General features: G+C 33.8%; 3 protein-coding genes across 3 annotated transcripts; all 3 read right to left on the bottom strand.

Annotated features, from left to right (window-relative positions):
• Positions 1 to 1,263: 1,263 nt before the first annotated feature.
• LOC105977598 (CBL-interacting protein kinase 18) lies at positions 1,264 to 3,965 on the bottom strand. The gene is made up of 2 exons (XM_013002921.2): positions 3,786 to 3,965; positions 1,264 to 3,109 (listed from the first exon to the last, which is right to left on the bottom strand). Exon 2 carries the CDS (start codon positions 2,764 to 2,766, stop codon positions 1,459 to 1,461), a length of 1,308 nt encoding a protein of 435 aa, XP_012858375.2. The 5' UTR covers positions 2,767 to 3,109; positions 3,786 to 3,965; the 3' UTR covers positions 1,264 to 1,458.
• A 4,675-nt stretch (positions 3,966 to 8,640) lies between these two features.
• On the bottom strand, positions 8,641 to 11,996 carry LOC105977830 (Haloacid dehalogenase-like hydrolase (HAD) superfamily protein). The gene is made up of 11 exons (XM_013003210.2): positions 11,838 to 11,996; positions 11,571 to 11,726; positions 11,395 to 11,463; positions 11,176 to 11,280; positions 10,334 to 10,388; positions 10,096 to 10,169; positions 9,732 to 9,815; positions 9,484 to 9,624; positions 9,311 to 9,376; positions 9,078 to 9,187; positions 8,641 to 8,991 (listed from the first exon to the last, which is right to left on the bottom strand). The coding sequence occupies exons 1-11, from the start codon at positions 11,928 to 11,930 to the stop codon at positions 8,823 to 8,825; spliced, it is 1,122 nt and encodes a 373-aa protein (XP_012858664.2). The 5' UTR covers positions 11,931 to 11,996; the 3' UTR covers positions 8,641 to 8,822.
• A 3,056-nt stretch (positions 11,997 to 15,052) lies between these two features.
• LOC105977831 (HMG-box (high mobility group) DNA-binding family protein) lies at positions 15,053 to 19,571 on the bottom strand. Its single transcript, XM_088818839.1, has 9 exons — positions 19,318 to 19,571; positions 17,993 to 18,961; positions 16,991 to 17,082; positions 16,701 to 16,859; positions 16,044 to 16,131; positions 15,878 to 15,964; positions 15,686 to 15,730; positions 15,469 to 15,566; positions 15,053 to 15,357 (listed from the first exon to the last, which is right to left on the bottom strand). Exons 1-9 carry the CDS (start codon positions 19,453 to 19,455, stop codon positions 15,321 to 15,323), a joined length of 1,713 nt encoding a protein of 570 aa, XP_088674965.1. The 5' UTR covers positions 19,456 to 19,571; the 3' UTR covers positions 15,053 to 15,320.
• Positions 19,572 to 19,820: the final 249 nt, after the last annotated feature.

Below are 19,820 nucleotides of genomic sequence, written 5' to 3'. Positions count from 1 at the left end.
AGCTACTACAGAATACGACTATTAATGGGTAAAGTGTGTGGACGATTTTGTATCAAATATCTTCGATTTTGGAATGTGACTGCAGATTGGAAGAGAGGGTTTCGATTTTTTTTGCCGGTTTTTGATTTGGGGGAAAACCAAATCTCTGTATGTTATTCAAGACGATGCGGTTGTTTTTTATTTATTTATTTTAGTTAGGAGCAGTTTTATTAGGAAAAGTAAATAATTAAACCTAATTAGGAGGATTAGGTGCCTAATTATTAGGGATTTGAAAATATTAGATAAATATAAAAAAATAAACGTGACTTACTAGAGGGGTAAAAATGGAATTAAATATTCTAGAGGGTTTTCACAAAGAAAGAATTATGGTATGGACATATCACTAGTTTTTATCTATAAGAGGGGTGTATTGCTAATGACCCCATAAAATAAATAAAGTTTTAAGAGCAACTCCAATGGGAGATATCAAAATGGAGCATTAAATATTCATTTGATACTTAATATAATACTTTGATACTTAAACTCAACATAGTTAGTTGCTACCTTTGCTTTCAGTCTACTACAATGCAATCCACCGTACGTAAGCTGAACGATCAAGATCAACTTTCGACAAGTAGTTATTTGATGCTCAACCTATTGGATCCAACGACCATGATTAATTTATTTTAATTATAACAAATTTATGATCAATTTAGGATACACTAATTTAAAAGTACATATTGAAGGGTATCAAACAAACACCAATGTTGATAAGTTAGAACTTGATTCACCCACAATCAATCAAGGTGGTGTTAGTGTTCAAGCGACACGCATTTTAAATCCTAAGATGTCGGAATCTATCACAAATACACCTCGAGGATATGTGTTTTAATGGAGGCCACTAATATATAATATATATATATATATATATATATATATATATATATATATATATATATATGGCGAATGCATGCAGAATATTTATGAGCATAATTTTTATTTTATTTTTGGATATAAAGTTTTGGATATGATTGAAGCCAAGCCACAAAAATTGTATTTTTTCTTATTTTTTTTATTTTAAATGAAAAAATCGGCAGCCAACTATATACGATTTGATTTTAGAGTTAGTAATCATTTATTAATAAAATATTGTTTTTCTCTCATTAATCATATAATATTTTACAATTTGATATTTACCCACCAATGTGAGAAATGATGCAAGTGAAGGTATAAATAATAAAAGGAAGATCAAATCAAACACACACATCCTTAAAAAAGAATACATCAAACCAAAACAAATTGTCTTAAAAAAAAATTGTTACAATTTCAAATCAATAATAGGTAGGAACAAAAAACACTTGGTGAGAAGAAACAAAATATTACAAGGCAGAAAGAATTAAGAAAAGTCAGCATCATTTTCCAATAAACAACATTAATCTTAATAATTAATTAATAATAAAGCTTAATCTTAATAACTAATTAATTAGAAAGCTGTTGCTCTCCTTGCCAAGCCCAAACAATCTCCCCAATCTTCGGTTTAATATCCCGTCTCATCAAACACCGATAATCGATCGAATCTCCACTACACTTCTTCACCTCAACTAGATGGAAAACCGGCCCGATTTCGAATATTTCGATATCGATGGATAAATTTCCATTTTTACCCTCATTAGACCCCTCTAGCCTCAAAGACCCTCGATCCTTCTTCGCCATTTTCAACCCTACATTCGCACCAATCTCCTCGAATTTCGACAAAATCGTACAAGGCGATTTTACAGAAGTGAACTGAAATTCATCCTTCTCATCGTTGCTCACAAACAAGCCAGACAAGTCGAATCCAGCCGAGAGAGATATAATATCGAACGCATTTAGGTTACTCGGTTTTGCCAACTCCATCTTCGTTTCGACAACGTTGACGACCTCGGAAGGTTCCGGAAGCTTCTCCACGTCTAGTACTCCCACTTTCTTGGAGGTGTTCAAACCCTTTCGAAACCAAGGATTTTCCATAATTCTCGCAATCGAAATCCTAGATTTCGGATTAGGATCAAGAATCCTCGAAAGTAGCCTCTTCACTTCGGGCGGGAACCAATTAGGGCATTTGTACTCGCCCCTCGAAATCTTCCTATACATTTCCATAAGATTCGAATCGTGAAACGGAAGATAACCCGCTAGCAAAACGAATAGTATAACCCCACAAGACCAAATATCAGCCTTCGCCCCGTCGTACCCTCGTCTGCTTATAACCTCCGGTGCAACATATGCAGGGGTCCCACATGTCGTGTGTAATAAACCATCCTGTCTCTTCGACTCTGAAAAAGCACTAAGACCGAAATCCGAAACCTTCAAAACCCCGTATTCATCCAAGAGAAGATTTTCGGGTTTCAAATCACGGTGATAAACTCCCCTCGCATGGCAGAAGCTAATAGCCGAAATCAATTGCTGGAAATATTTTCTTGCAACGTCTTCCTTAAGCCTTCCCTTTGCAACTTTGTGGAAAAGCTCGCCCCCTTTGGCATATTCCATTACAAAGTAAATCTTGGTCTTTGTGGCCATGACTTCGTGGAGGTTCACTACGTTTTGGTGTTTGATCAAACTCATAACGGATATTTCCCGCTTGGTTTGATCGATTAGCCCGACTTTTACTACCTTCTCCTTATCGATAACCTTGAGAGCCACACCCTCTCCGGTTTTAAGGTTCCTACCATAGTATACTTTGCCGAAAGTGCCTTGTCCTAATAATCTCCCAACTTCGTACTTTTGCATCAATACTTTCTCCTTCGTCTCCATTTTTTTAAGGCACGAAACCTTGCTATATGCTAGCACTAGTTTCGTGTCCTTTTGTTAGCTGCGATAAATTAGAAAGATTGAGTCTTTATGAATAAAGAACTCAACCCTTTTACGAGGTCGTGCGGAATTGGAGAGAGTTGACGTGTTGCCCCATTTTGCTTGCGGATGCAAAATTCGATTTTGCCGTTGATATATTCATCACGCCTGTCATTTTCGACGGCGAATACGATTGGTCCAGACTGAGGCACGATCCCGTGGACAGTGACGAAGGAAGCCTCAGCGATGGAATACATCTTTCCGCATTCCCAGGCACTTGGATATCAACCCAAAGATATCGGTGATTCTGAAATTTAAACAGATCAAAAGTTAGATACATACACATATATTATATATAACTATCGATTAATAAGCAAGATTTGTCTCGTCAACAAAATCGAGCGATCGATTACTCAGGCTACAAAGGATCTTGCTTAGACAAATAGCTGGGATGCATCTTTCTATTTTGATCCACAAACAATGTAAAAGACGACAGCCATGTTTTCGATCCTCCATATAAGCATCAATCAAGATTCATAGACACAAATCGAACAATTAATCGCAAGGGAGAGAACAAAATCTCAGGTGGCAACAAAAAAAAAGTTATTTAAAATTTTTGCCTGATCTATTACAATTTAGGTAGAGGCTATCATCCATTTTTGAGATCCAGCCTCAAATTAATCAGATTTTTGCAACAAGGACCCTATAAACAATATCACACATTCCAAAAGCCCATAAAATATATTAATCAGACATAATATATATCACAAGGGGCTACAGAGCATATAAATATGCAAGCTTTTCAAGAATCAAAATGCAAAAAATAAAAAAATAAAAATTGCCATGAGAAAACAGAAGCCCTTGTTAATTTCAGACAGTAAAATGACAAGAAATAAAACAAAACCTCAAAAGGGATTACTACAGAAACCTTAAATAACGGAAATGGAGTTGCAGAAAACAATAAAAATAAATAAAATTCAAACCTTTGGGTGAAGGGGAAGAAGAACTTCGTTCGGATCCGAATCCTTGGGAAGAAAAGGAGAGATGAAATGTTGAGGTAAAATAGTTGTGAGGATTTTGTGGGTGTATGTATATTTGTCAAGACTATGAACATCTTAGCTATTTATGGAATAAATCTTACGTTATTTATTGTGTTTTTTTTTTTGGGGAAATATGCAATACCCCCCTCAAATGGAAATTATTATGAGTAAAACCCAATTGACTTTTAAGGCTTTTGCACAAACCCACATCCCAAACTTAATTAGTGAAACCCCCTTAATTAAACATAATAAGACATAAGTACCCTTATTAATAGTTTTTTATAATAAATCAAATATTCAATCACGATATCTTTCCATAACCGTTTCCCTTTATTATAGGCGGACGTGATTCTCTTTGATACACAGACGTGAGTTCAGCCGAGATTAGGAGAGAATAGAGATTTCATCGCCATTCAACCATTCTTTGTTCGTTGCCGGAGTTAAACTGCGTTTGAAGGTTAGAGATTCTTCTTTATTTTTGTTGGTTTTCGTTAATGGGAAACTGCGTTTGAAGGTTAGAGGTGCTGCTTTATTTTTGTTGGTTTCGTAAAGGGGGCTGGGCTGTAGTGTGTGTATTCAGATATGTCTGTACGTAGAACCGAATTTTATTGTTTATTTTTGGGTCGTCTTAATTGGTGTAAAGGATTGTTACTGATTCAAAATTTTATTCCGTTTAACACAGAGTCACGTTGTGACTACTCTGTAAATTAGTTGTTCGTTTTGTGGTAATTGATATGCTAGTGTAATTTATTGTAATTTGTTTTTTGCGTTACTTGATATGTTAGTGTCAGTTTCAATGTGTTTGTTGTTGTAGAATTGAATTCGGATAATATTATGTGATTTGCATTTACAGAGTAGTGCAGATTTACTCATCAGAAGTAGTCACATAGTAGTTACATTCTGAAATTTTTTTGGTGTAGTGCTGCACAACATGTCGTCAACCTTGATGATTGTGTTGAAGTATGGAGGCTCGTTTGGGGTGAAGATATGTCAGGGTGATTTTGTGTATGAAGACCTCGTTGGCTTTGTCACCGATAAGTGGTGCAGTTTGAATGCGAGGGATGTATCGATGACTTACAACGTTGATGGATATGGCGAGGGTATGCTTGGCGATAATGCTTGTAATTTGTTTTTTGCGTTACTTGATATGTTAGTGTAAGTTTCAATGTGTTTGTTGTGGTTGAATTGAATTCACATAATATCATGTGTTTTGCATTTACAGAGTAGTGCAGATTTATTCATCAGAAGTAGTCACATAGTAGTCACATTCTGAATTTTTTTTGTGTAGTGCTGCACAGCATGTCGTCAACCTTGATGATTGTGTTAAAGTATGGAGACTCGTTTTGGGTGAAAATATGTCAGGGTGATTTTGTGTATGAAGACCTCGTTGGCTTTTGTCACCGATAAGTGGTGCAGTTTGAATGCGAGGGATGTATCGATGACTGACAACGTTGATGGATATGGCAAGGGTATATTCTCACTTACTGACTTACTGAATATGACTCACATAATAGTCATATTCTCATTGTTCTGTTAATAATTATGACTATTGTTGATTCATCAATTAGTGATTTATGAATTTCTTGTTTGTTCCCCACTCTCTCTTTCGATTTTTTTTTCCAGATCTGAACAGCAGCAGTAACATGACTATAGTCATATTCGAATATGACTATAGTCTTATTTATGTATTTTCCGAATATGAATATGACTATTGTTGAATATAATCTATCTTCTCGTTTTCAAGTAGACTTATAGTAAGTAGATTCAAATTGATTTTTTGTGTGGATAGTGATTGGATTGTTTTCGTAAACAATAGGGAATATTCGTTGTTTTATATGATTTGGTAAACATGACTATGCCATATAATCGGAAATTTCAAAAAAAAAAAAAACAACAATGTAAAGAAAGAATATGACTACAGTTAATATAGTCACATATAGTCATATTCAATTATAGTCATATTCGGGTTGCAAACTTGTGGAGAGAAAAATTTCAATTTTTTGTTTTAAAAAATAAAAAAACATTTAAAAATTATTTTTATTAAAAAATATTATAAATAAAAATAAATAAAAAATGGCTAAATAAAGTCCAAAAATAATATAAAAATAAAAAAAAAAAAAATCCGAAAATATATATTTTTTTTGATTTGGTAGCATTTTTTTAGGAATTTGAAAGCACATTTTTAGGAATTAAATTATTATTATGGAAAGAGACAAAAAATAAATAATTGAGATAAATTATACTAATTATTCCTAATTGGTGGGATTTAGGTGCCTCATTAATAGGAATTTTGTAAATAGTAGATAATTATAATAAAAAACGTGCAGGATTTAGTTTCCTTACTAATAGGAATTTTGTTAATATTAGATAATTATTAAAAAAAAGTAGTAGAAGGGTAAAATTGGAATTAAATATTATAAGGGGTTTTCACAAAAAAAGAATTATGGCATGGACATATCACTATTTTTTATCTATAGGAGGGGTGTATTGCTAATGACCCCTTTTTTTTTTGTACCGTTGTTGTGTGTTCTGAGGCCTGCTATTTCGGGGTTGTTTTTCTCTGCATCGCGGATTACTGGCGTGATTCTGTACTCAAGGAACATGGACCAATAGAATTTCGACACGTGCGGAAAACTAGATACAGGGGGTAATTTGGATGAGAAGGAAAGTAATTGTGGACTAGATTGAAAGTGGACTAGTTTGAAATTTTGAAAAGAATATCTCATTCGGATCTTATTGGTTCTCTCGCTAATATTTCCGTTATTTTTATGATCAATCATTAGAGCTCATCTTATAATTACAATTAAGCCTTTTAAATTAGAGAAAATTAGCTAGAAGTCCCTAAAAAATATTTTCTATAACATGAAGGACAAGCCAATTTTATCTTTTTGCTAAAAGGCGGTATGCCGTATGGATTTGACGTTAGACTATAGTCTCTCTAACGGAATTTTGTTTATGAAAGCTAACAGTAACAGTGACAGGTGATTTGCACAACTTTACTATATTAATAAAAAAAACTTTAGAGATATTTGCAAATTGCCCCTTTAAACTAATTGCCTACCCATATTGGAGGCTCAAGGCTCAAGAATTGCCTATCATGACATTATATAATCCACAATTATTTGAATAATTAGATTAGTAGTCTACATATATATTCACCCGTTTGAAATTAGTTGTATATTATATTATTAATATGAAGAAAGAAAATCAAAACAATAGTTAATGAGAAGTGGGAATTTAAAACAAAGTATATAATAGAGCCAAAAACGTCAATTTCTCTATTGACTTTGCATTTTGGTATCTAAATATTTAGAGTAGTGCATTATACACCACATAATTTAGAAAATAATTTATATGGTCCGTATACGTTTGCCGCTATATCTTGTGGCTGGTGCCAAAAGGTTGAAACCTTGTCCCTCCACTTGCTCTAAATAATTATTTAACCCCACACGGAAATTATATTTATTATTTATGTCCCCCAAAACTTTAAAAAGCTGGTCATTCAATAATTGTGCACAAGTTTCTATGAACGTATACGTGTATAATTAATTGCAATCAAATACTACTTTAGTTTAATCTTTTGGAAGTTGTCATAATCAGAGCGTCAAGCACACTAAATTCATGCTAATTAGTAAAGAATAAAAATGATTAGGGATTCATTTAAAATTGTATGAAGAACAGTGAAAAATGAAAATACCAAGTTTGGAACCGTTTTTATTTTGTTTTCATTGTTTCCCCAAAACAAAATGGGATTTATTACACTTTTCAAATCATTTTCTCAAAACAATTTCAAAAGTTTCTCTCTCCTTCAGACATGATGTGACTGCTACAGTAAAAAATGTCTTCACTAAAAAACAAATAAACATCACTTCACCTTTCAATTTTTTTCTTCAAAAATATCTTTTTCTAACACCTTTAAACATGATTTGATTGCTACAGTGTATTTTGTCTCCTTCCAAAATACAAACAAACATTACTTTCATTCTCAAATTATTCCACCAAAACATATTTCCTCAAAATAAAATCAAAATAAGATCCAAAACGCTTCCAAACATTGCCCAAATGTTTATCATCTCAAATTTCAAGAGTCAAGACCACGAAATCAAACAACCAACTCATTAACTTTAAGATAAAATAAAATATTATTATTATTATTATTATTAAATTTCAAGATTTTGTGCCCCCTTTCTGACAGATCACATAATTCCGTCCCTAAAAAAATATCCCATTGACAGGTGTAATAAACAAGCTGATGAAAAAACAATTTCATAAACAAATATTTTTGGGCACAAAATCTCCCAGAACTTAAGCTAAATTATAAAAATACTTTCACTTATCTGTAATTACCAAAATCATCCCGACATTTGTTTTCGTCTTACACCGGCCCCATTATGGTGTGATTTTTTATTCGAGGGAATATTCCCCGAAAAATGATTCTACCCTTACAAATGTCGATGAGGATTTTGGTAATCACACCACAAGGGGGGCCGGTATAAGAAGAAAACAAACACCGATGATAGACGATGGTGTTTTTCATAATTTAGCCTAAGTTCAAGGAGATTTTCGTAATTTACCAATAATTTTTTTATTATATATACTGCTCTTATCTTCTCAGAAAAAGAAAATAGTATTTACAGATTGTAAAGCTGCTAGACAGTAGTACATGCAATTTCAGAGATTGAAGGGTCATTTCATTATTCTTTCATTACCAAACTACATAATAATATTATACGTATCATTAAACAAATTTTAATCTTCTAATTTTCGTTATATACAATTAATATTTAATAATATACGGTTTCAAAAAAGAAAAAAGAAACTATACATACATGTCAGATTAACAATAACATGACAGTACAATCTGTATACACATAAATGTTAAAAAAAACATTTCTTGATAAATCCCAAAAAATATATATAAGAACTATGAGCCCTTAATTACAACAAATGTACATATGCAAGATTTGATGAGGTGTCAAATCAGAAAATGGTGTCGATAGTGAGTTTTCTCCTCGAGGGTGTTTTCTCTTCTACTTGTTTTTCCAATTCCATAAAAGTCGAACCCTTGTGTGCAAACAACCTCCGTAGATTGATGACCGAAAGCTCGTTAAAACTGCCCACTGCCAGGTCAGCCTGCCCTAGATCATACCTGCATTTTTGAACTATTTCATTTATATATATTCACACATGAATAAAAATGCTGAGATGAGAAAAGTAAAATCGAGTGAAACGTACGCTGGATGGGCACCAATCAGAGCTACAGCCATCATCGTACAATTGTGTGCTGCGGTAATTCCCCTCGGGTCGTCTTCAAATACCACGCACTTTGAGGGTTTTCTGTCCAACTGTAAAAAACAAATTCAAAAGCCGATTAACTTATGCTAATTAAGAAAAAAAGGGTTTCGTTTATTTTACCATCGTATATTTCTTCACGTAAATATTCCCAATTTTCTTTGCATTGAACATACCTTTACAGCAGCTGAAAGGAATCTATGGGCTATGGATTCCATTCCGTCTTCCTCAGACACAATGGCCTGCAATTTCGAAAAAAGAGATAATTTTAACTATCTTCATAAAGATTCGTAGTTTGTATATATATATTGTGTGTGTGTGTGTGTGGTTGTGAGAGAGAGAGAGAGACCTGAAAAAACTTCTTGAGTCCCATTCGATCTAAAGTCTCAACCATGTTTTTGCGGCCAAGACTCGAAACAACTGCACAAGGGATTCGAGATGTAGCTACAGCATCTAACCATTCTCTTACCCCTTCTATCGGTTCCGACACCTACAGAATAAAAGGAAATTATACATATATATAGAGAGAGAATATTCATCGCTGCATCCGTCTAAGACAAGCAAACATGCACAAATAAATATATTGAAACAACTTACATCGACAAGATTGTCGTAATATAACTGAGAGATCCTCGATTTCAGTCTATCTATATCATCTTCAGCCTTCCCCCAGCGCAGCACCTGAGAAATTTTGTCAAAAGTTAAGCTGTTCTTATTTATATAAAAGTATACTCGAGAACCATTTATTAATATCTTGTTTATATATATATATATATATATATATATATATATATATATATATATATATATATATATATATATATATATATATATATATATATATATATATATATATAGAGAGAGAGAGAGAGAGAGAGAGACACACACATTAGGTCTTAATAAAATACACGTGTCTGGAAAAAAAACGTGCAAGAAATGTAAATCATGTTGGATTACGAACCTTGTGCAAGACATGTTCAACATCGCCATATAGTAAAAATCTTTTCAAACTGACACCTCTGGGAATCTCCTTTCCTGCGCAGTAATTACTATTTAGTCGTAACAAGTAGTAATCTCCGAGGCACTAGAGTTATTTCGTTTATCCCATTGAATTAAAAATTACATTTTCTATTTCATCGAATTAAAAGATTGTTCAATGAAGTAAATGAACAGAAACCAAAAGTGGGAATGCTGCAGACCTTCTTCAGATGCAAGTTGTTCCCATGCACGCAACTTTAAAGCTCGAGTATCTGCCTGCAACACAATTAAAGAACAGAAAACTTAGTAATCGTTATTTTGGTAAAGACAAAATATACTACTTGAGGGAATCTTTTGCATTAATTATTAATAAAATATACATATTTGAGGGATGAAAAAAAACCGAAACCCTTTATGCTTTATCTAATCTATTATCTTAACAATTAATTTTTTCATATATAACGACAAGGACACCCAACCATGTGATGAAGGAGTACGAAATCAATCTGCAGTTTTGGTTATCTTAGATTACTTAGTACACAAGAGAGCCTGAAACCTTTCAGGGTATAACTGACGGCTTTCTTGAATAATTGCAATTAAACGAATCTACATTTACTCAGCCAAAATATGATCATAAAGTCCGCCACTAAAGCGCACTCGTCTTAAAAGCCCATTTTTTTGAAACGCTATTGTAGACAATATCTAAATGAGAAACTACGTGACGACCAAAAAAGTGTTATGAAATACAGAGCTCGCTTTCCATATGAAAATGGATATTTTGTATGTAGCTACGGACTTCATCCATATGAAAAGGGATATTTCGTCAGTTAACAAGTTACATATGAATTATGATGTCTTTATGCTCTTTAAAACGAGAATTCTACACCTGAATAAGTTCCCAAATTAAAATAAGATTCTTCACCGGCATAATTTTGCTATCATATATCACGACTTTTGCTCATCTCAAAGATGTAACGCAATATCTGTTTTCGGTATCATACGAATGGCGAATTAAACAGTTTGTGGCATAGCAAACAATTAATATTAAAATTCAAGAAATTACCACGACGTTATCCCAAGAGAAGATAAGGCCATAGGCCTCATCTGGCTTCATTGCGTAGCGAATTCTTTGCAGAAACCCTTCTTGCATTCTGTCATTTAAAAAATCCTAACAAAAAAACCACCAAACAAACAAAACAACTATAAATCCTCACTACAAGATTTAAAAACCGGATACAACTCGAGTTTCACGAAAAGCGAAATCGAAAAACGAAAGGCTTACCACATCAACTTTAAGTGGACCTTCTGGTCTAAAAGTTTCGAAACCTTCCCCATATTCAGCTCCAATTACCTGGAAAACAAATCAATCAAATTAAGTTCCATTAAATTACATATACCGCCAATTTCGTATGATAATAAATTCCAGGAATTAATTCAGTGAAAATGAAAATAGAGCACCTCTTGGGTGAAAATTTTGTCGGGTAAATTGGGGAACCCGTTAAGCTGCCCATTTTCATCCGACCCGAAAGCGTTCCTTATTAATACAGATTTATTATTATTATTATTATTATTATTATTCCGGTGGTGTTGCAGTGAGCTTGAGCGTTTAAACCTCTGTTCGTTACAGATAAACCAAAGGGGGTTTAACAAGGCGAATAATCAATCAATAAATCAATAACAAATACACAATAGAGAAAGAGATGATACTGGAAGCAGAATTCGTACCGTGAATATTATTCTGGATGAGAGATGAGAAGGAAACGTCGTCGTATTGAGGGGGAGAAGAGAGGAGCTTCTCAAGTTTAAAGCGTTCTCCATTTTTAAGGGTTCACGAGCTCTGGAACGAGTAAAGAAGCTCTTTTTATGTGGGGTTTGGTTTGGGTTTTTTTTTTTTTTTATTAAATTATTTTATTGGTAAGAATAATTGCTGAATTATTTTATATAATTGTTTTTATAAATATATTATAATCATATAGTGTAATATTAAATAGGGTAATTTATAAATAATTTGGGGTAGCAAAAATAAATAGATGTGACTATGGCAAGAAGGTATTTTTATTAAATTAGACTATAAAAACAAATAAATAAAAGTTTCGGATAATTCAACTTCGTACAATAGGACATCCACGTGTGCTTCTTGATTAGTATCCTTCAAAGTTCAAACTATCTCAAACCTACAATCGATATTTAAAAAGGGGGCAACTATTTCAAATACTAACTTTTGCTTATTTGAATACTACCAAGTTTAAAACCAAAATTGAGTACATATTTATCAGTTTTTTCTTACTTTAATACCAAAATAAAAAGAAAATTACAAAAACACCCTTTCATACAAAATATCAATTATATCAAATTTTATTAGAAATTACCTAATCAAAAACCAAATAAAAAAAAAGAAAAAAATCCCTTTGTTGTAAAAAATAAACCTCCAAACCTCGCCGCCGCCGCCGCCGCCGCTGAACGCCGCCGAATGCCACCGTACGCCACCGCCGCTTCTTTGTCCATTGTTATCAACCCGCCGCCGCTTCTTCGTTCCGGTTTCATTCATCCAAGTAATAATTTTTTTCGAATTTTTTTTCTTTAATATTTACTTAGGATTTGATTGTTTGATATGAGTAATTAGGATTTGATTGTTTTAGGTAGAAATGATCGTTAATTAGTAATGGGTGCATCTAATTTCAGTCGATTTGAGCATTGATTTGAGATTCGTGGGTTGGTTCTTCGTTCACAATTTTCGACCTGTATATGTCGATTTTTGATGAATTTTCGACAGCTTGATGTCGAAAATTCATCAAAAATCGACATATAGTTGTCGAAAAATGTGAAAGCTTGAAATGGGATTTTTGATAATTCGACAGATAGCTGTCGAAATTTGGATGAGTTTTCGACAGCTAGCTGTCGAATATTCAACCAATTTTCGACAGCTACCTGTCGAATTAGATCTGTGTAATTTTTTTTTTTTTTTTTTTTTTTTTTTTTTTTTTTTAATTTTCGACACTTAGGTGTCGAAAATTGTATCAAAATTCGACACTTAGGTGTCGAAACTTAATAAAATATGAATTGTTATGTTTTCGACACATACATGTCGAAAAATAAGGGTATTTTCGACCTGTATGTGTCGAAAATACATGGCGAGTTTTAAAAAAAAAAAAAATTCAAAATCGATGTTTTAGCTCAAAAAATACATGAATACATACTTGAATGGGTTCTCCTTGCTCGTAAACTACTATTCTATTGTCATTTGACGCCATTTTGCAAGTTGTGTAAGGTTTTGATTTCTTTTGTTTTGAGGTTTTTTAGGAGGGTTTTTGGGGAGGGAGAAGAAGGAGGTGGAGGAGATGAGGGGTTTGTGAGTGAGGAGGGAAATGTTTTTTTTTAGGTTTTTGATTATTTGGTATTTAAGAAAGAAAAATAGTATTTGTAATATTTTTTGGGTTTTAATTTTCATTAAGGGCATTAAAGTAATTTACAATTAATTATTTATTTTTTATTTTTTTGGTATTCAAGTAAGCAAAAGTTAGTATTTGAAATAGTGATCCCCATTTAAAAATGAAGGAATTGGCATCATATTAATTAGTTTATTATTTAATTATTTATTTAGTTATTAATTAATTAGTATAGTTTATATTAGTTATAGAGTCACCTAAGGCCTGTTTAGTGAGGGAGATTAGCCAAAATTAACTAAATAGTAAGGTTTAATTTGATGTTTGGTTTGCCCCTATTATTTTCCGGGTCGACCAGTTAAAATAATTTTGATCATTACTTATTGAGAGATAACTAATTGGATCTTGAGAGGTTCAATAGCATTATTGTGCTATGATTAATTACGATAATGACAAAGTTCTTTCTAAGTTTCATCAAATTATCACAATGACATATTGAATTATTAAAAAAAAAAAAAAAAAAATTGGTATGAAACAAATAAAAAATTCGAAAAAAAGTTAAACAAAATAAAAAAAAACAAAAAAAATTAAAAAATATATATTTTTCGAAAAAAAAAATGGAAACCAAATTTTGAAAAATTATTTTTTTTTCGAAAATAATAAAAAAGTATTTTCTGAAAAAAAATTGAAAAATATCCTTTTCGGAAAAAAAATCGAAAAATAGATTTTGTTTTTGAAAAAATTAAAAATAAAAATCGAAAATAATTAAAAGCGTAAATGGCACGTTGCCCCAAACTATAGTGCCTTTTGCACGTTACCCGAGGACTAAAAACATTTACAAATTTTTACTTAAACTTGGAAAATGTTGCCACGATACCCTAAATTTGCCGGAATTGTTCAATTTTCGCCCGAATCACACTCACGTGCGTCGCACGTGAGATTTAAAAGGGTACAATTGTCAATTCAGATCAAACTAAACCCTAGCAGACGGCTAATAATAACTCGAGAAGGGAAGGATCTAAATGTCCTGCGAATATCTCGAGTGGCTCGCTCAACTAGCTAGCAACTTAGATGGGATTTCTAGTGAGCATAATTTACAACAGCCAGCTGGGGATGCCGAAAGGGTAAAACGGACTTTCATCAATAAGCATGTATTGTTCGGCTTTTCAATCAATTGGGCCGGGCTAAGAAGTTTCATTGGTTTGGGCCTCTTTATATTGGGCCGGCAATTAATTTTGTTTTTAGTTGGGCTTTTCAATCAATTGGGCCGGTCTCAGAAGTTTCTTAAGTTTCGGCCTTTTATTTAATGGTATTTTTTAAAAGTATAGAAAAAAAAAACAAAAACAATTATTCAACAACCTAATACTCTAGTCCAGTATAGTTTAATAATTATTCTTGGAATTATAATATTCTAGTACATTATATCCACATAAGTATTTCAATCTAAATCTAAAAAATGAAAAAAATACGTATAGTTTTGCAGAGCTGGGTATTTTAAAAATAAATAAATCATAATACCAATGTAACGGGCCTACAAATTAGATTAGCCGAAATAACTAAAATTAATTTGGGCCTTCCATTCGGCCCGTTTTCAATATTTAGTCCACCATAATTTCCATGTTGAGGAAGACAAAAGAAAGAAAAAAAACTTAATTAATTACATAGATAGATTCCAAAAACAAGAATCTGAACATCACAAATCTTGCACAAAATTCTTCAAATTACCTTTTCATATCCCATAAATATTTAAATTAATTACAATTAGCCAAAATGACTTGCCTCCAAGTATCTCTGCAACAAAGAATAACCACTCTTCTCCTATCTTTTAAGGAGCTTTCTTAGTTAACCAACTCGGCCGAAACCTACACACAAATACGCATAATTTTAATTAAACCAAATTAAATACCAAGATCTATATTAAACACTACTTAGCTTTAAATCGAGAAAAAACCGAGAACAGGGAAAGTGCATACGGATCTTCGGAGTCGAAGGTCCAGTGTGATCCAGATAGGGAGAACCCGATTCCGTCAAAGCTTTCAGAACCATAATATAAATCGCAGCCCTCGTAATTCTGCAATTAAATTCAAACACCATTTGATTCAATACAATAAAAGTATAAAACCTATGTCAAACTACAGTTGGAGTTATTAGCAGATCGAAATAAGAAGAATGTGAGAGAAATGATGAAACCTCTTCAAGATTTCCAGCCTCAGCTGAATCGGCCTCGTCATCAATCTACATTACAACAATCTCATTACCACCGTTTGTAAAAAAAAGCCTTGCTTTTTTGTAGTAAGTTCGAACATGCATGGAGTTGTCACTTTTGTTGATAAAATCTTGAAATTTTTAAAACGGAATTAATGTTATAACATTAAATATTACCCATTGAATCTCTTGTTCCTCTTTGTGCAACAGCTTCTCATAAGCTGAGTTCACTTTATCTGCTTGAACGACAAAAGGTTGCCTCTCCTGCGAAACACCACAACTCAATAATCAACAACTATAAGTAGATAGAAATTTCAAGAATTAAATCCATGCAATACGATACCTCAACCGACATGTTCTTCCATGTCTCGAATCCCTTCTTATCTATCTCAACTTCATTTTCATCTTTGCACGTCTTCGTAAATTCTTCCCTAAAAAAAAATTACGGCATAGTAATCGATTTGCCACCTTAACAAATCAAGAAAATAGTTCGACTGGCTAAGTGCATTTCAAGTCGATCTAGGGATTCACTTGCGAGTTCTCGTTTTCGATAATATTAATAACATGAGGACTTTGTTAATAATTAGAGTAGACACAAACATGGTGAATACATTAATTAAATTCAAACCCATTCACTTAGGCCCCGTTTGGTTGCCAAGATAAGCCATGATTAACTAAATAGTTGGACTTAATTTGATGTTTGGTATCCTCAATAACTTGCCGGGTCGACCCGCCAAAATTATATAATCATGGCTTATCTTGGCTTATCTTGCCTTTTAATGAGTTTTTTTTGTTGGACCTTTCAAGCTCCAATAAAATAATTGGGTCTCATTAGATTATTTAATCTTATCTTGACTAATCTTATCTTGTCAACCAAACGGGGCCTTAATCTATAACTACCAGCTTCAATAACTAGTGGTTCATGATGCAAATAAGTAAACATGCTCACAAAACCCCCAAAAAATTAATTAATGAAAAAAATAAAAATAATTAAACATACATGAAAAAATGAAAAGCTGATCTGGGCTGATCCTGTATACTCTGCTCAGTGACGTCACCATTCTCCAATGGAACTTTCAGTTTTTTTCTCGCCTTCGTTTTGAATTCACACTCGTGCATATCACCCAAAGCAATCGGTACTGAAATCCCACAACTCCCACTGCAAATCAAAAAAGAAAAAATCGAATCGCATTTCTATAATCGTGATATAAACAGAAAATACGACGAACGTCTTAAAAATTACGAAGAGAGAGAGAGAGAGAGAAGAAATTAATGGAAAGGGGAGAAAACCATTTATGGAAGGCGCTGCCGTCGGGACCACGGTGGATTGCGTGGACCCGCTTCCGGCGGTGCGCCATTGAAGCTTGAAAGCTACTACGCCTTTAAAGAAGCGATTGAGTTTTCAATTTGGGAATTAATTTTCATTTATTATAGCGGATTGCGCCTGCGCATTTTTTTAACGTGCGCCTTTTGGCGCATTTTTTAATGCTGGGCTCTCTAGGGTGCTAGGGTGTACGGGGCTCATTTTAGCAAGGAGGATAAATAGCGCTGGCGGGGGTTTTTCAATTAATTAAAATGTGAAACTTTTTTTCCCGCGAGTGACTCAAAAGGTTGAGAAAAAGCGCACTAGGCCTGTCAAGACGGGACACGTGTCTCCGTTTATGGAATGTGGGAACACCACTTTAACTGCACACGTCAGATGGCCGCCAAAAACACCTCCGTAATTTCCAAGTACCGAAATTACCCTTCATTGGGGAAGAAATCAAATACTGATAGAGGGGTAGTCTGGGTAATTCCATTTGAGTTGACGTGGAAGGTTTGACGTGTAAAATTGTAATCGAAGATGATGTATCGTAAGTAGGCCTAAGAAAAGAAAATTAATGAGGGTTAATCGGTTGCTTAGTTTAGCCAAATCCTAGGATTCTTCGACCCATCAAAATCAATAGATGCCAAGAAAATGACGTCATTAAATTCAAATAATTATAATAAACTAAGAAATAATAATAAAAATTATAATTAAATATCGTTTGGGTTTAACCCAATTTAAGTTGGGCTACTCTAAATTGGGCTTTTGGTTTAATTGGGCCTTCTTAATTAGTTAAAAGCCCAAACATAATACAGTTCACAAAATAGCATTTTTATCTTTCATTAACTGAAATAACTAACTCAGTCAGCAATATATCACAACACACCACACAAATGAAATCATAACAAAGCAGCCAACAATTAGAACAAAAAACATAGAGTAAATCAGAAATACAATACACTATAAATCTATCTAATTTGACCCTATTCAATTTGACCTTTTTTCTTGCTCGACTTAGTCGGAATCGGCACGCGGATGAACCCAAATTTCTTCCTCTGTATAAAGTACCGCTTTTCGACTTTCATTTCCGATGGCGGGTTCGTAATAATAACAGGATGTAATAAAAATCCACTCTTTTCTTGCAGCATTTGGCTCAAAGAAACACGCTCCCTCTCCGAACAATCGTCCAAGTCTCTCTCCGATTTCGTACTGAGAATGTCCGATGATTTCTCAAAATTCGATTTGAATAAAACCTCGTTTTCGGATTCTTTGTCTTCTGTTACGGGCTCCTCAAATTTCTCAAGAATAGGCATTTCAAGATAATGGGCTTCATTTGCTTTCTGAGTAAGAGCTTTGTACTCTTGCAACGAAAGAGTTGTTTCGTCGGGAATATTTTTGAAACGACCCCCTTTTTTAGCAAGGGAAATAGCTTCAACCGCTTTAGCCGCCTCCTCGATTTTCTTGGCTGCGTTTAACCTCAATTCCGCCATTAAAATACTGTTCTTTGTACTTTCGATGTCTTTGATCGCCTTCATCACCTCGTATCTAGAAGCTTCCGTCATCTTCTTGAACTGCTCAGCCTCAAAATTTCCTTGTATTGTTGGCATCTTACTTCTCGTTTCGGACAAAACCTTATCCTGTCGGAGTTTCTTGGTAAGAGACTCGAGTGATGATTGAACCACGGCAAGATCTACCGAAGTTCTATTAAGGTTCGTCTTTGCCCGATTCAAATTGAAAAACATCGAACCGGGCCCCGCAGTTGAATTCTCGTAGGGAGCTTTGACACGGCATTGCGGCGAAATCAAATAGTTGAGTTTTAACGACTCGACGAATTTTTTAGCCGCTTCGAGTTCTTTCAAGACATGAAGTGTTTCGTGGTGTTTAATGATCAGATCCATCTCCAATTGCACTGCTTGTTCCTCCATTCTGTCCATCTCGAAAACCTCGTTTTCGTGCTGCGAGAATCGAAACTCTTAATGAGCTATATATAATGCATATTTATCATAAGGAGCAAAACAACTAATTAAAATTACATCATCATCCCTAAAATCAAGAATTTATTACATGTGTTACAGTCTTGAAGCACTTTATTAATCAAATTGTCACAGCTCGAAAATTAGAACATAGACTCAGAAAATTGTTTTTATTTTCTCTCATATGATGGTAAACGTCAAGACAGGATTTGTATTTATATGAAACATCAATCAGCTAAAAATCATGTGTGTGTGTGTGTGTGTGTGTGTGAGAGAGAGAGAGAGAGAGAGAGAGAGAGAGAGAGAGAGAGAGAGAGAGAGAGAGAGAGAGTACTAACAGGAGGGGCGGGTAAAGGAAGCAAGTCATGAGGAATCCAGGGGCCGCTGCCGCCGAAGCGGACCGATTCGAACGGCGGCGAAGTATAGATTTCCACTCTAGGGTTTGCAATTGTCTTCTTCGTCTCTGTTTCCACCATAACTCCAAAGTGAATCAAACCTTGTTTTACGACGGATAATATACAGAAGAAGAAGCCAATCAAAAAGGGGATTGTTTGTGATTGGAAATTTCAGATGATCAGCCACCATGTGATATATATATATATATATATATATATATATATATATATATATATATATATATGACTGTTATCAGGGCCGGCCCAAGCCCAAGGCGAGCAAGGCCGTCGCCTTGGGCCTCCAAAAACTGTAAACTTTTAGGGCCTCCAATTTGTGGAACGGTTATATAATTACTGAGATAAACTATTGATGAATAATTGTCCTTAACGTAGTTGGCTAAGTCAGACTCATAGGTTTCTTAATGTCACGTGTTCGATTCCTTGAT

Source organism: Erythranthe guttata, chromosome 6 (genome assembly GCF_056151865.1).
Source record: "Erythranthe guttata isolate IM_541 chromosome 6, IM_541, whole genome shotgun sequence".
Classification (NCBI taxonomy): Eukaryota; Viridiplantae; Streptophyta; class Magnoliopsida; order Lamiales; family Phrymaceae; genus Erythranthe; species Erythranthe guttata.
Note: the sequence above shows the minus strand (reverse complement) of the source record. Positions and strands in the feature narration are given on the sequence as shown.